This window comes from Delphinapterus leucas, chromosome 14 (genome assembly GCF_059928025.1).
Source record: "Delphinapterus leucas isolate spDelLeu-1000000601 "Yukka" chromosome 14, BTC_Dleu_Yukka2, whole genome shotgun sequence".
In the NCBI taxonomy this organism is placed as follows: Eukaryota; Metazoa; Chordata; class Mammalia; order Artiodactyla; family Monodontidae; genus Delphinapterus; species Delphinapterus leucas.
Genome location: NC_143142.1, coordinates 15,733,169 through 15,747,893, shown reverse-complemented (window position 1 = coordinate 15,747,893; position 14,725 = coordinate 15,733,169). Strand labels below are relative to the sequence as shown.

Genomic DNA, 14,725 nt, shown 5'->3' with positions numbered 1-14,725 from the left:
TACAGAAAATGGAATGAACTATAGGTTCAGAAATTATTCAACATAAGGATTGTGAGAAAATTATCACCTTTTAAAATTATTTGAATCAAGAGAACATAATAAACCAGCCAAAATGTCAAAACTGTTTAAAATGTTATGCTCCCTGATTTATCTATATCTATATACATATATACATATACATACAGATATATATATATATTTATATATAAAACTTTCAGGTGCGTATGAGATCACTTGTAAGTGCCGTATTTTATAGTTCTTAAAAAGAGATGAAAATAAACAAAGGCACAAAAAGACTGACAGGAGCACGTGGATAACACATTATGAGAGTGTCACAAATATGGTAACCACTGTGCAATGACATAAAAATCCATGAAATGAGCGACCTAATATTACCTCGCACAAAAATATAAGCCACATGGTGAAATCTGACGTCATAATACACAGAAATTTAGCCATTTAAGCTGTGCTTTACACACTGGGTAGAAAGCATCGTTAGAATAAAGCTTGGTGTTTACCTGTACCTTCAATGTCTCTCCCTGCAAGGAGTTGTCACTGTCATCATTCTCATCAGGTTTAATCAAAACAGTGTTACTGAGAAGGTGGTTCTGAACTGCCATCAGATAGCGCAGGCAGGAGGATGCAGCCTTTAATACAAATAAGGGCGTTTAAATGACCTAAACCCTACTGAAAGAAGGGCTCATGTAATCCTCATGTTTTTTAAAGATTTCGACAAGGGAAGCAAAAGAGAAAGTACAGAAAACAGACCAAGTTAGTTTCTCAGGTGACTTATTTCCACATGGCTTTTGATACATAATTTGACACATTTACCATAACTTTCTGCCTTCTGCTACATATTTCTCACTAATCACTCCAATACTTGAATTTTTGCCTCTTAATAATTAATTCTTCCTACCCACTCTTCCCCTCACATGCATCTCCATGAGAGAAGACTCTACCCAAACCCTTAAAAGAATCTTTTATTTCTTATCAGTTTCTGTAAAACACTGATGGTTTAGAAAACAATGCTAAATTAAAAATTAATAGAAGGGAAATCCCCACCCAGTATTTTAAACACAATGAAAACATCCAAATTCAGTCTAACAATTTATTGCATCAAGACATTTAAGCAGGAGGAATAAAGTCTTTTGAGAAAGTACTTGAAGTGGATTTGTCTATTTCTACATTTCTAAGACAAGCACAGTCACTCATTGACTTTCATCAATTAAGTCTGTCCTTGCAAAGTATGTGTATACACACACACTTCAATACAGTAAAATGAAAACAGGGAAACTTGATATAATTTTGCTTTCATTAAACACATTTTTACTTACAGGCACAGTTGAAAGGAGTTTTTGAAAATCATCTTTAGAGGCAGTTTGGCACTTGGTGATTAAGATACAGGATTCTCGTACAACAATCTTCAGAATGTAGTGTAAAAGTTCGTCATTTAGTCTTTAAAATGCAGGAAAAATGTAACAATAAGATACTAATGGTTTAATAATAAAAGGATAAAATTTATACAATGGGTACAAGATGACAAATAGAAGATACAAAATTCACTGGTTCTCTAAGTAAACCATCTTACTCAGTGATGATTCTAACAACTAGGTGTATTATCTAAATCAAATTTATGGAAACACAATGGTACTTAAGCACCTAGTTCAAGTATTTTATAAATAGCCTGAGAGACACACCTTCTTCCCCTCACCAGCTCGAACCACAACTTCACCCTCTCTCACAGACCAGCAATTTGATGACACCCTCCACCAAGATTTCTTAAATAAGCTCCACCTGTTATTTCTGCTAAGTACCCTTCTTCCAGGCTCAAGTTATTTTACTCATTAAACTGAAATGTGCTATTATCATTTCTTAGGGCAACTGTGGGATTTATTATCTTTCAACTGATCCACAGTTTAGACTTAACACTCCAATTATCATATAGGCTATTATAGGAGACTAAAGTTGATCAAACACATTCAACTGTAAATTAATTACTGAGAAAAACACATAGAAAAGGCTAGCAGTGAATAACATAACATCACATCACCTGTAATGATCATCCTCCTCACTGCCAAATCGGTTGTTTTGAAGCTGTTCAGCTAAATTGGTTAGGATCACATCCCGCAGCTGGGAGAGGCCGCTATTTCTCTCTCCTAACACAGAACAAAGCTCCATAAACTACCTTGATAATTACACTTAGAAAACTGATGTTATTTTAAAAAAGTTTTTAAATGAGCAGACTGTCGACAATCTAGGGGCACCAGGCATATGTACTTACACAAACAACAGCAGCAAAAACTATATCACAACCAGTCAGACTTTCTTTAACCAGTACATCCTGATTTAAGTGTAGTTACTGTCTTGACATTTCAGGAAGTGTGATTTCTAATTCCTCAAACTAATATTGCTTATAAATGCAGGGTGTCTTTAACATGGTGAATTTTGTCATTGTCATTGAGTCTAACTTTAAAAGTTGGATTTTAATGTGTGGGGAAAAAACTGGCTTAGAAATCCCAAGAAATCATTATCTTTAATGTTCATTAAACATCTACAGTGAGGTACATTATGCTACACAGTGGGGATAGAAAGAGGTTTATAAAACTTGACAATACATAGAACATGGTTTCTGCTTTCCATCTAGTTTAAGTGTTAGCATATGTGCATTTTAAAAATAACACTGAGATCAAGCCTCGGTAAATTTAAGAACACTGAAATCATATCAAGAATTTTTTCCAGCCACAACACTATGAGATTAGAAATCAATTACAGGAAAAAAACTGTAGAAAACACAAACACACGAGGCTAAACAATCTGCTACTAAATAACCAAGAGATCACTGAAGAAATCAAGGAGGAAATCAAAAAATACATAGAAACAAATGACAACAAAAACATGACGACCCAAAACTTATGCGATGCAGCAAAAGCAGTCCTAAGAGGGAAGTTTATAAAATAACGTTGACTAACAGATATGAAGAAAAATAAAATAAAATTCAGTCATTTCCTTAGGGACAAAAAAGGTTGTTTTTTCAAGGGTAATTAAAGGATAATTCTCACCTTCTGTTAAGACCAGCTTAAGTAAGTTATTGATTTCAGTTTCACCTGGGTACAAGATATTTAAACCAGAGCTGAAATGACAGAAAAGTCGAAAAGCTTTTAAACACGTTCTAGAAAATCCAAATTCTAAATATTTAAATTTTTATTAAAAGATGCCAGTTTGAGTACAGTTTCACCACTAAGAAAGCAACTGAAACTAAATTCACTGTTGTGATGTAGTCCAATGACCTCCCTGATAAACAGTATCCCTCTCCTTCTCATACTTGTGAATTACCAAAATGATAACTTATCTGAGGCCAGATGCAGAACTGGTTAAAGAGAATTGAGCTATAAAAAGCCAATGTATGGAAATCCAAAAAAGAGGGGAGATATGTATACGTATAGCTGATTCACTTTGCTGTACAGCAGAAACTAACACAACACTGTAAAGCAACTATACCCCAATAAAATTTTTTTTAAAAAGTCAATGTAGTCAAACCAGCTGTATGCAGAATGTGCCAAAAAATCATTTGGGAAGTCAGTGGCAGAGCAAAGACTAGAATCCAGGTCTATCTGCTGCCAAAGCCTGTTTCTTAACCACCTTGCCACACTTTGACCCAAATGAGAAGAACATCCAGTTGCAAACCACCAAAATATCTATTTAAAGGGATTTTTTTCTGGTCTTGTTTTAAGATCCGAAAGTGAGATGAGGAGTGTATGTACATGGACAGCCTGAGTCCTCTGGGAGTGGGGCCACAAACTTCTCTCCAGTTAAATTATCCTCTACATGTGAGGTCCTGACTGTGGGATGGGGTAAGAGACATCCAGGCAACCAGTCTGAAGGGAAAGTTACAATGCAGTGCAGGAGAAGCCCTCTGCAGAGAGCACTGAGAAAATCAGGTGCTGATTACCTGATGGCAAGGCAGACTTCCTTCTGAATTTCAGGGCAAATTTGATCTTTCGGTGCCATCAACAACTGCCAAAGAAGCAACCCCGACCGTCGAATGATGTCTCGATTCCTTTCAGTTTGTGGGCTGAAGAAAAATTTAAACACCACCTACAGAAACATAAGGGGCATATCTGAAAATGCTAATTCTACTGGGGATAAAATTATCCCTATGAAGAAAGAACACGCTAGTTATTCTTTTTTTTTTCACGCTAGTTATTCTTATGAATAAATACCCAGGTGGATTTTTAACCACAATCGCTTCTACTGCGTAATGGTATAATTATAGTAAATGTTTTACATATATTAATTGCAATGAGTATATATCAGTACATATAGCAATACTCCATTAACTGCAGTGCTATGAATATGATGATAGTTCTAATTACAGGATTAGAATGTGGTAAGATGCAAAACAGGAATGTTATTACATTTTTCTTCTGGTAGAAATTAGCTGACTGAAGCCAAGGTTTGTGTTTCTTTTTCTCTATTTTATTTATCTCAAAAGAGTGTATTTACCTGAAAGACAACGAGAATGCAGCGTATGATACAGGTGTCTCCATTAACCATGGCCTTCTCCATAATGTCACAAATACTGCTAAGATGGTGTGCTTCAATTGGATGCTGCTTGCCCAAGACGCTTGTGATTGGAAGATTGGGGTTGGTAGCAAGAAGATTGAGTTGGTGTATGCACATCGCACCAACATGGTGCAATAATTGGTTTATAACCTCATTCGTGGTTATAGCCTCTTCTAGAAGATGAAAAGGAAAGTCAGTGAGGAAAGACATCTCTGGGTGGCCACCAAGGAACATACCTCTGACTTGCAAAAGGTACACGCACACCAGAAGAGACTATCTTGCCTTCAATCTCTCCCACTACTGCTGGAGAACCCTTTTCCCTGCCACAGAATGCTGGGGTGAAAACACCTGGGAATTTCCATTTTTTTAAAGGGCATAAGTAGCTACCACTTCTTGAGTCCTTTCTATATGCTAGACAATGGGCTGAATGCTTTACATGCTTTACCTTACAATATCATTATCAACTTAGACTATTTTAGCCCTGTTTTGTAGAGGAGTGACTCAAGAATTAGAGAGGTTCAGTAACTCGCCCTAGGTCACACAGCTACTAAGTGGTAGAGCTGGGATTTGAATTCAAGCCATCTCAGCTCAGATCCCATGGTGGTAACTATTCTAGAAAAATCTCTTCATCTTCTATGCCTCCTCTCTGGTAACACCCACCACCCTCTCCAGCAGAGAAATATCTCCTCCCATGGTACCTCAAATATTTTACACAGTTTGATCTCATTTAGTTACCACAGCCTAGACAGACATCAGTTCAACCTTGGTTAAAGAGAACTGACAAGCATCCTCTTATATAATAATGAATGCCTCATGATAGTTATAGACATTCAGGGAATGGAGGTGAAAATAATCTAAACAGGCAAAGTACAGGAAAAAAAGATTGCTTTTTTCCTTAAACCAGCTGAAATGAACTGCATAAAAGAAACAAGAAAGTAGGTAACCTTGGAGAGTCAGGCTTGGGTGGGGTAACCTTAGAGCTGCAAAAGGATTGTGGGCACCGTGAGCTATGAGGAAAGGACTCAAGGAAAACCTATCAGAAGGTAAACCCTGCCAAAACTAAACTTTTCAATTGCATATTAACCCTAAGGCCTGGCTGGGTCCCCCTCTCTTCTGTGCCTTTATGAGTCCTTGATCTCACAACAACAGAATTCAGGTTCGTATTGTTCGTCTTCACCAAACACTTTTTGAAAGGTAGCTTTGGGAATCTACCCAAATAACTGAGGTCTTTAAATTTCATTCTGAGTTAGATGGGAAGCCAGTGCAGGTGTCTGAGCAGAAGAGTGACAGATCTGACTATGTACATTGTAAAAGACTCTGGCTGCTGTGTGGAGGTAAGCCTAAGCAGGGTGGAGGAGGGCGACTGCAGGGGAAATAGACCAGTGAGGGGGCTACTATGATAATCTGGGTGAAGATGATGGCCTAGACTAGAGTTGTAGCAGCAGAGATAGAGGGAAATGGTTAGACTTGGAATACATCTTGAAGATGGGAGCTGACAGGATTTGCTGATGTCCATTTGGATGTGGGGTATTAGAGAAAGAAAGTCAAAGATAACTGTTAATTTTTTGGTCTGAGCATATGAAAGAATAGTGATCCATATACTGGAATATGGAGGACTCGGTAGGTGTAGATTTGTAGGGGGGAGATACAGGGAGTTTGTTTTTGACATGTTAAGTTGAAGATGTTAGATATCCAAGTAGAGACGAATACATAGACTGGAGTTGAGGCAAGAGGCTTGGAGATAATAATTAGGGAGTCACAATATATAAATTTCTTCTTTTTTGCTGTTTTACAAGATACAATTTACACATACCATGAAGTTCACCCATTCTAAGCGCACAAAACAATGTTTTTTATTAAATTTATACAAATACCAAAATCAAGAGTAAAAGCAGAGAAATTATTACTGATCCTATAAAAATTAAACTAATTATAATACTAGGAGCAACTTTATGCCAACAAATAAGAAAACTTAGGGCTTCCCTGGTGGTGCAGTGGTTGAGAGTCTGCCTGCCGATGCAGGGGACACAGGTTCGTGCCCCAGTCCGGGAAGATCCCACATGCCGCGGAGCGGCTGGGCCCGTGAGCCATGGCCGCTGAGCCTGCCCGTCTGGAGCCTGTGCTCGGCAACGGGAGAGGCCGCGGCAGTGAGAGGCCCGCGTACCGCAAAAAAAAAAAAAAAAAAAAAAAAAGAAGGAAAAAAAAGAAAACTTAGATAAAATGCACAAATTTCTAGAAAGACACAACTACCAAGACAAACACAAGAAGAAACAGAAAATCTAATAGATAATTCCGAAGTCTCAAAGTATCACCTCCTCCAAAATATTAATTACTGTGGTAATTAACATATGTCTCTGATGTTTTTCCTTCCAGGAGGTGGAGCTTAATTCCCCTTCCCATGAGTGTGGGCTTAATGTCTTGCTTCTAACAAATTGAATATGGAAGGGGAAGAAGCTTTCTTCACTCTGCAGTGAAGAAAGCTGGCATTTAAACCAAGTGATCAATTTTAATATCACTAGTAATAAGTCATGTTGCTATCATGTACCCTGTGATATGATGTAATGAGAAAAGCACTTCACCTCTGTGGTATTCTTTCCCCAAATCTATAACCTCAGTTTCAAAGGAGGAAGCAACAGATGACCCCAAACTGAGGGAAATTCTACAAAATATCTGACTGGTATTCCTTAAAAGTGTCTTCTATTCTTCAGATAGGATAACTCTATCCATCTATATCCAAGTTTGCTGATTATTTCTCCCACCATCTCAAATCTGCTATAGAGCTACTCCAGTGATTTTTTCTCTTCAGTCATTGAACTTTTCAAATCCAGAATTTCCAACTGGTTCTTTTGTCTTTTTGTTTTTTAAATAAATTCTGTGTTGAAATTCTCTGTTTAATCATGGTCATCATACTTTTCTTTAATCTTTTAAACATGGTTTCCTTTAGTTCTTTGAATTTACTTCTAAAGGCTGCTTTGGAGTCTTCATCTGCTAAGTCTAATATCTGAGTTTTGCCTGCAGTGTTTAGCTACTGATTTCTCCTCCGCTCACTTTGTTTTCTTAAATTCTTATTTCTACTTTCGTTTTTACTTTCTTTCATTTGTTTATTTTTATTACTGTCATTTTTATTTTTAAGCCTGCCTTCCTAGTGGTTACCTCGTCTGAGTCAGAGGTTGTGATCAAACACCCTGAGCCAGTAATACTTCCACCCTGGATGGAGCCACGTTTTCTGGGGGAAGCACATCAAAGTTTAGGCAGTTTTAAACTATTCTGTGCTTTTCACCTTCTGTGGGCCCTCTCAAATCTCTGCATGTGTATGCAGGCTCATTTTCAGCCAGGCTTGTGTGAACAGCTTGGGCCCTCTCTGGCGTCTTCTCTGCAGATGTTTGGGGAGCTTACGAAGGCCCTTTGTAGCTTTCTCACTACCCACATCTCACTAGTAAATTTCTGGCTAGTTTGCTGGTTCGATGCTTGCCCTAACCAGGACCACAACCTCAGGCTAGCTAAGCCACTGGATGTCGCTGGTTGTTTGCCACCAAGACCACTACTGTTACTGACATTGCTGCTATGTGTGAGTTTTTTTCCATGCTCTGCTCCAAATCAGTCAGCCCCTTCTGGCAGCCAAGCTGCTGGCTTCCATGATCTGCCCCACCCTGATGGAATTACTGCACTGACCGAGCTTAAGGTAGGGGACAGGAGTGTCCACAGCTAAGAACATCACAGACTTCTACTGTTCTTAGCCAAAGTTCAGTGGGGTTTTTTTTTTTATGCATACCGCATCTCAATTTGGTATATGCCTTTGGTCAACTTCCAGAGCCTAGAAATAGTTAATTTTTTTTTAGTTGGCATTTTAATTTTATAGAAATAGTTATTTTTGGTAATTCAGTCCATTTTATCATTGCTTTATCAGGAGAGGATTTGCTGAGCTACTCACTACACCACATATACCACTATAGTTGACTTTGAAGTCAAAAGATTTTACGTTAATATTAACTTATATTAAGAATCTTAATATTAAGAAATATAAAGGTCCTTTACCAGATAGTCTATCAAAATTGTAAGTCTGTGTATAAGTAAGTTGTTATTAATGCAAAACATTATAACAGCATATATAATCCCACACCAAGTACAAATAAAGAAAGAACTTCTGTCCCAAAGTTCTGACAATTTCAGAAGGGACATAACAATTTTCCTTTAAAAAAGTCTGTGGACCACCTCAAAAGCTCTATTTATTTACACACTTATTTACTTAATCATAAACCCATCAGATAATAAGAATTCTAGGTTTCTAAATTCAAAGAGGGAAGGCTGTTGACACATTTTGCTGCTTGGGCTATGTTGCCACTTACTAATGCTGCTGTACTCTCTCCTATTTCATGGGGGAAAAATCTCTTCCTGTAGGACTATGAGTGCACCTTACCTTTGGGCTCAGTGATAATATGGCTGACTCCAAGTCTCTGACAGACGTAATGGAAGGCCTGATTCCCAGGATTACACCATTGATCGATATAGTCATTCGAGCATGTCCATAGCATGTTGTTCACTGTATCGTAACAGGCACCTGCAAAAAGAACATCCTTTATTCAACTATCATACCATTGACTGCTTGAAACATACTTCTCATAAGCAGTGCTAAAGAATGAAAGGGCAAGGATTCTCCCCAGTGCTGGCAAGCCACATCCCACATCCCCCCAATGCTGGCAAAGCATTAGATTGGGGCTCAGTAGGAAGGCAGGATTCAATGTCTACTCGGCTTAACTCGTATGTGAGAATGGAATAAGCCTCATGGAATAGAAAGTTTTTAGTAACTGACTTACATGTGACCTTTTTAATTCCAAAAAGGATTTAAGTGGCTTACAGTAAAACCCAGGTACAACAGGACTAATTAACATTAACACACAGTAAAAGCCTTAGTAACTGAGCCCAAAACTTAGATATGAGCTCCCTAGGTGCCAAGGCAAAGAGAAAATCCAATGCGCTAACATAATGCTCATTTTCTAACAATAAGAAGTATACTAATCCCTCAAGGGAAATAAACCTTTCTAATGGCATAAACTTTAAGAAGAATTTGTTATAGACAACATTACACAACCTAATGGACAGTATTTTCAATAGTAATTTATGCAGAGGAATTTCACATATGACAATTTCTTATACTAATCCTCACAACTAAAGAGTAGCATAAAAAAATTCTTTCAAGGAAACTAGAATACCATAGAGAATTAGCAAGAGTTTTTAAGAGAAATTGCTTAAATTTTGAATTTTCCAAGGAAAATAAATGTGGGCATTTATTTCTTACCCAATCCTGGTACAAGAGCACCACGCCCCAATGAGCTTCCAGCAGCATCTATGAGATCGGCACGACTTGTGAATTGACCATCCGAAATATTATACACCAAGCTAGAAGCTAGGACTTCAGAAACAAATATTAAGCTGTTTAATAAGCCTTAAGATGGTTAGCTTAAACTTTAGCCTCTTAACAAGACTTTATAAAAATCACATCTTGGGCTTCCCTGGTGGCGCAGTGGTTGGGAGTCCGCCTGCAGATGCAGGGGACGCGGGTTCGTGCCCCGGTCCGGGAGGATCCCACGTGCCGCGGAGCGGCTGCGCCCGTGGGCCATGGCTGCTGGGCCTGCGCGTCCAGAGCCTGCTGTTCCACAACGGGAGAGGCCACAGTGGTGAGAGGCCCGCAAAAAAAAAAAAAAAAATCACATCTTTTTTGGTTGTCTATCAGTGGTAACAATGAGGAGACAAAAGACACACATTAAGACCACAAAAAGAAAACTGTCATAAAGCCTTTTCCAATACGGTGAACCATATTTTTGAAAGTGTTTTTAAAATGGCAACTTTTACATACAGGTTTTTTTCAAGATAGATTGTCAAAAGGGTAATTGCAAACGGAGTTATGATTATTAACATCACAAGGTAACAATATTTACAAGAAATATTTACAATATTTACATATATTTGGTGCTCAAAACAGGTTAGTGGATGTTTAGTTGCTATCCTTCCAAGCCCTGGCTCTAAAACTTGGAAACACTTCAGCCTTTTCCCTTAACACAGGGAAGTGTAGTGATGACAAGCATGAGCTTTAGGATTCTGAATTTGAATTCCAGCTCTACCACTTCTGTGTGACCCTGGGAAATTTACTGAACCTCTCAGTTTCCCCATGTGTAAAGTGGAGATAATAAAAGTTACCTACTTTATACAGTTATTGTGAAGATTAAATGAGTTTAAATATATCAAGGATCTGCTTTTTTTTTTTTTTTTTTCCTGAGAAGGTTTTATCATGGCTGCTGCTTTCCTCATGGCGGCCAGGACACTCCTCAGCTCCTCTTGCTTCCTCTTGGCACAGATGTATGTCCCCACCCTTTTCTGGATGAACTTGAGGGCCTGCTTGCTCTTGGAGACCCTGGCATGCCACTCCATGGCATGCAGCTCCTAAGGGGCAAAGCCACACACCTTTTGGATCACATCTTGCAGGGCTGTGCCTCAGCTTGCTCATGTTCTTGGTCACCTGATGGCCCTTGTTGAGGCCCACGGCCATGGGGCAGCAAGAAGCCATGGCGGCTGCTCTTCAATGGCTGCCATGGCAGAAGGGCCTAGCTGCTATTATTGATATGACTTTCTTCCCCACTTTCCAACAGAAAATTCTAGCACTGTCTCTCAAGTTCCTTTTTCTTATTCCCATCACCCTAGTAATCCAGATTCTCATCACGCCTGACTTGAGCTATAATCTAAACTGTACTCTTTGTTTCTTTTCTATTGTTCTGTCCTGCACACCAACAAAATGGTCTTCTCCAAATCTCTTTTTCATTGTATTTACCATGCATATGCCTTTCCCCTATGTGGCCACTTATATGAATAATAGCCATTTTTCATGACTTAAACTCAAAACTTCATGAAGTCTCTCCTCTCTACCCCACTCAACAATGACCCTTTCTTCCTCTGATTCTGCAGCACTTACATCTGCTCCCCATGGTTCAGGCAGTGATACAGCATTGTATATCATTTTCTAGTTGTTTCACACACCTGCATCATTTCTCCCAACCAGACTAGAAGCTCCTCAAGGCAAGCACCACTTTTCCCACTCACTGAGTAGCCACCACAGTGATCAATGTGGAGCAGGACATAGAAGAAATTTAAGCATTTATTTATTTGTTGGTCTAAAATAGAATCACTGGGTAAGCTATATCCTCATGAAAAAAACGGCACCGTGAAGGCCTGTTTTAATCAAATGGGGCTAATCTCAGGTGAGTGGAAAAAAACATGCCAAAAAGACTAAAAAAGAGTTTCAGATGATTAATGGTCAATAAAAAGACAAATAACCCAATTTTAAAATGGACAAAGGATTTGAATAGATATTTCTCCAAAGAACATATACAAATGGCCAATCAGCACAAGAAAAGATGTTCAACATCATTAGTTGTTAGGGAAAGGCAAATCAAAACCACAATGAGATACCACTTCATACCCACTATGGAGTACAGCTATTAAGAAAAAAAAAGAAAAATAACAAATGTCAGAGAGGATGTGGAAAAATTGGAGCCATTGCTAATGAGACTCTAAAATGGTACAGCCGTTCTGGAAAACAGTTTAGCAGTCCCTCCGAAGCTTAAACATACAGGTACCACATGACCCAGAATTCTACTCCTACACATATACCCAAGAGAAATGACAACATGTCTACGCAAAAACTTGTACATGAATGTTCATAGCAGCATTATTCAAAACAGTCAAAAAGCAGAAACAACTCAAATGTCAATGGATTATATTCATACAATCAAGTATGATTTGGCCATAAAAAGAAATGAAGTAATGATTTGTGCTACAACATGGGTGAACCTTGGAAACATTACGCTTAAAAAAAAAAAAAAAAAGCCAGTCACAAAAGCACATATATTGTATACATCCATATATTTGAAAAGTCCAGAATAGGTAAATCCATAGAGTCAGAAAGTAGATTGGTGGATGCCAGGGGCTGGGGAAAGGGGGGGATTAAGGGACTGACTGCTAATGGGTATGGGGTATCTTTTTAGAGTGATGGAAATGTTCTAGAATTAGGTTGTGGTGATGGCTTGACAACTCTGAATATATTAAAAACCACTGAACTGTATACTTTAAAGGGGTAAATTTTATGGTATGTAAGTTATAACTCAATAAAGCTGTTTTTTGTTTTTGAAGTGAGTAGTAAATTTACATCATTTACCCGAGGGCTAAAGGAGGCATTCTGGTCACGTTAGAGAAAACAGGCTGTTGAGAAAAAGTCTAACCCATTTGATTCTAAAAGCAAAAAAGAAGACTTCCCTGGTGGCGCAGTGGTTAAGACTCTGCGCTCCCAATGCAGGGGGCCCAGGTTCGATCCCTGGTCAGGGAACTAGATGCTGTATGCATGTCGCAACTAAGAATTCGCATGCCACAACTAAGGAGCTGACGAGCTGCAACTCAGAAGCTTGCGAGCCACAACTAAGGAGCCCGCCTGCTGCAACTAAGGACCCTACGTGCCGCAACTAAGAAGCCAGCGAGCCGCAACTAAGGAGCCCACTGGCTGCAACTAAGGGTCCTGCTGGCCGCAACTAAGGAGCCAGCCAGCGGCAACTAAGGAGCCTGCAAGCTGCAACTAAGGAGCACGCCTGCTGCAACCAAGACCTGGTGCAACCAAATAAAGAAAATAAATATTTAAATACATTTTTAAAAAGTAAAGACAAAAGAGTTTTGGAGTTGTTATGAGTATCTAAATCCCAAACACGTGCACTACTTGAAATGGCCTAAAAGTTAAGTTGATACTAGATAAATGGTTTTATTTAAGCTGTTGAGGTTAAATTTATATCTGCAGGTTAAAGTTTGGGTAAGAAATGCTTTTTTAAACATCTAAATGCGAAATATAATCCTTCAATGGAATTATGGGGAGGGGGAAGGGTAAGCTCTGACAAAGCGAGAGAGAGGCATGGACTTATATACACTACCAAACGTAAAATAGATAGCTAGTGGGAAGCAGCCGCATAGCACAGGGAGATCAGCTCGGTGCTTTGTGACCACCTAGAGGGGTGGTGGGAGCGGGGGAGGGAGGGTGGGAGCGGGGGAGACGCAAGAGGGAAGAGATATGGGAACATATGTATATGTATAACTGATTCACTTTGTTATAAAGCAGAAACTAACATACCATTGTAAAGCAATTATACTCCAATAAAGATGTAAAAAAAAAAAAGCAAATTATTTTTAAAAGACAGAATATGAAATTTTGGGAAATGAAAATAAGTAAACTGATTTTGAAACATTTTAATTTTATGTGCCTAAACAAACTTTAAGGAAAAAAGGAATGTTAAAAAAAAGGTGTTACCATATATAAAAGGAATATTTGGGGTTTGTTTTTGTTTTTAGAAATACTCTAACATACTTTATTGCATGTGATCACCAAACAATGATGTGAGATACTATTAGCCTTTTATTTTTTACAGATGGGAAAACTGAGGCTCAGAGGGGTTAAATGATGTCCCTAAGGTAAGAAAGACAGAAAATGGCAATGTAAAAGGAACATTTTTTTATTCTATATTATTTTCTCTTTTTTTTAATTGATTTATTTTTATTTTATTTATTTATTTATTTATTTGGCTGACTTGGATCTTTGCTACTGCCCAAGGGCTTTTCTCTGGTTGCGGAGAGCAGGGGCTACTCTTCATTGCAGTGTGAAGCCTTCTCATTGTGGTGGCTTCTCTTGTTATAAAGCATCAGCTCTAGGCACATGGGCTTCAGTAGTTGTGGCACACGGGCTCAGTAGTTGTGGCTCACAGGCTCTAGAGCACTGGCTCAGTAGTTGTGGCGCACGGGCTTAGGTGCTCCGTGGCATGTAGGATCTTCCCAGACCAGGGTTTGAACCTGTGTCCCCTACATTGGCAGGCGGATTCTTAACCACTGCACCACCAGGGAAGCCCTATATTATTTTCAATTTAACTATTTGTCCACTCTGAAGCCAAAATCACATTGCTTTAATTACTACAGTATGCCTCCCTCTTTCATAAAAATATATGTACACTTATATCCCCATATCCCCTCCCTCTTGCGTCTCCCTCCCACCCTCCCTATCCCACCCCTCTAGGTGGTCACAAAGCACCGAGCTGATCTCCCTGTGCTATGTGGCGGCATACGTATAGCTGATTCACTCTGT

The 14,725-nt window shown here is 38.8% G+C and overlaps 1 protein-coding gene and 1 pseudogene across 15 annotated transcripts in view; both read right to left on the bottom strand.

Annotated features, from left to right (window-relative positions):
* HECTD4 (HECT domain E3 ubiquitin protein ligase 4) overlaps positions 1-14,725 on the bottom strand; it is a 198,184-nt gene that overhangs the window by 106,813 nt on the left and 76,646 nt on the right. For 13 of the 15 annotated variants that reach the window (XR_002641591.2, XM_022550829.3, XM_089894536.1 and 10 more), the window contains 8 exons: positions 9,860-9,973; positions 8,981-9,121; positions 4,504-4,736; positions 3,950-4,095; positions 3,060-3,130; positions 2,051-2,156; positions 1,335-1,455; positions 519-647 (listed from right to left, as the gene is read on the bottom strand). Coding sequence is in view for 14 of the 15 variants with exons in the window: in XM_022550829.3 (XP_022406537.1) it covers positions 519-647; positions 1,335-1,455; positions 2,051-2,156; positions 3,060-3,130; positions 3,950-4,095; positions 4,504-4,736; positions 8,981-9,121; positions 9,860-9,973 (1,061 nt within the window). In the remaining variant the exon portion in view is untranslated. The remainder of the gene's footprint in view (positions 1-518; positions 648-1,334; positions 1,456-2,050; positions 2,157-3,059; positions 3,131-3,949; positions 4,096-4,503; positions 4,737-8,980; positions 9,122-9,859; positions 9,974-14,725) is intronic. The other 2 variants (XM_022550831.3, XM_022550835.2) reach the window with 1 other exon arrangement.
* Positions 9,970-14,628, bottom strand: LOC111162717 (large ribosomal subunit protein eL36 pseudogene; annotated as a pseudogene).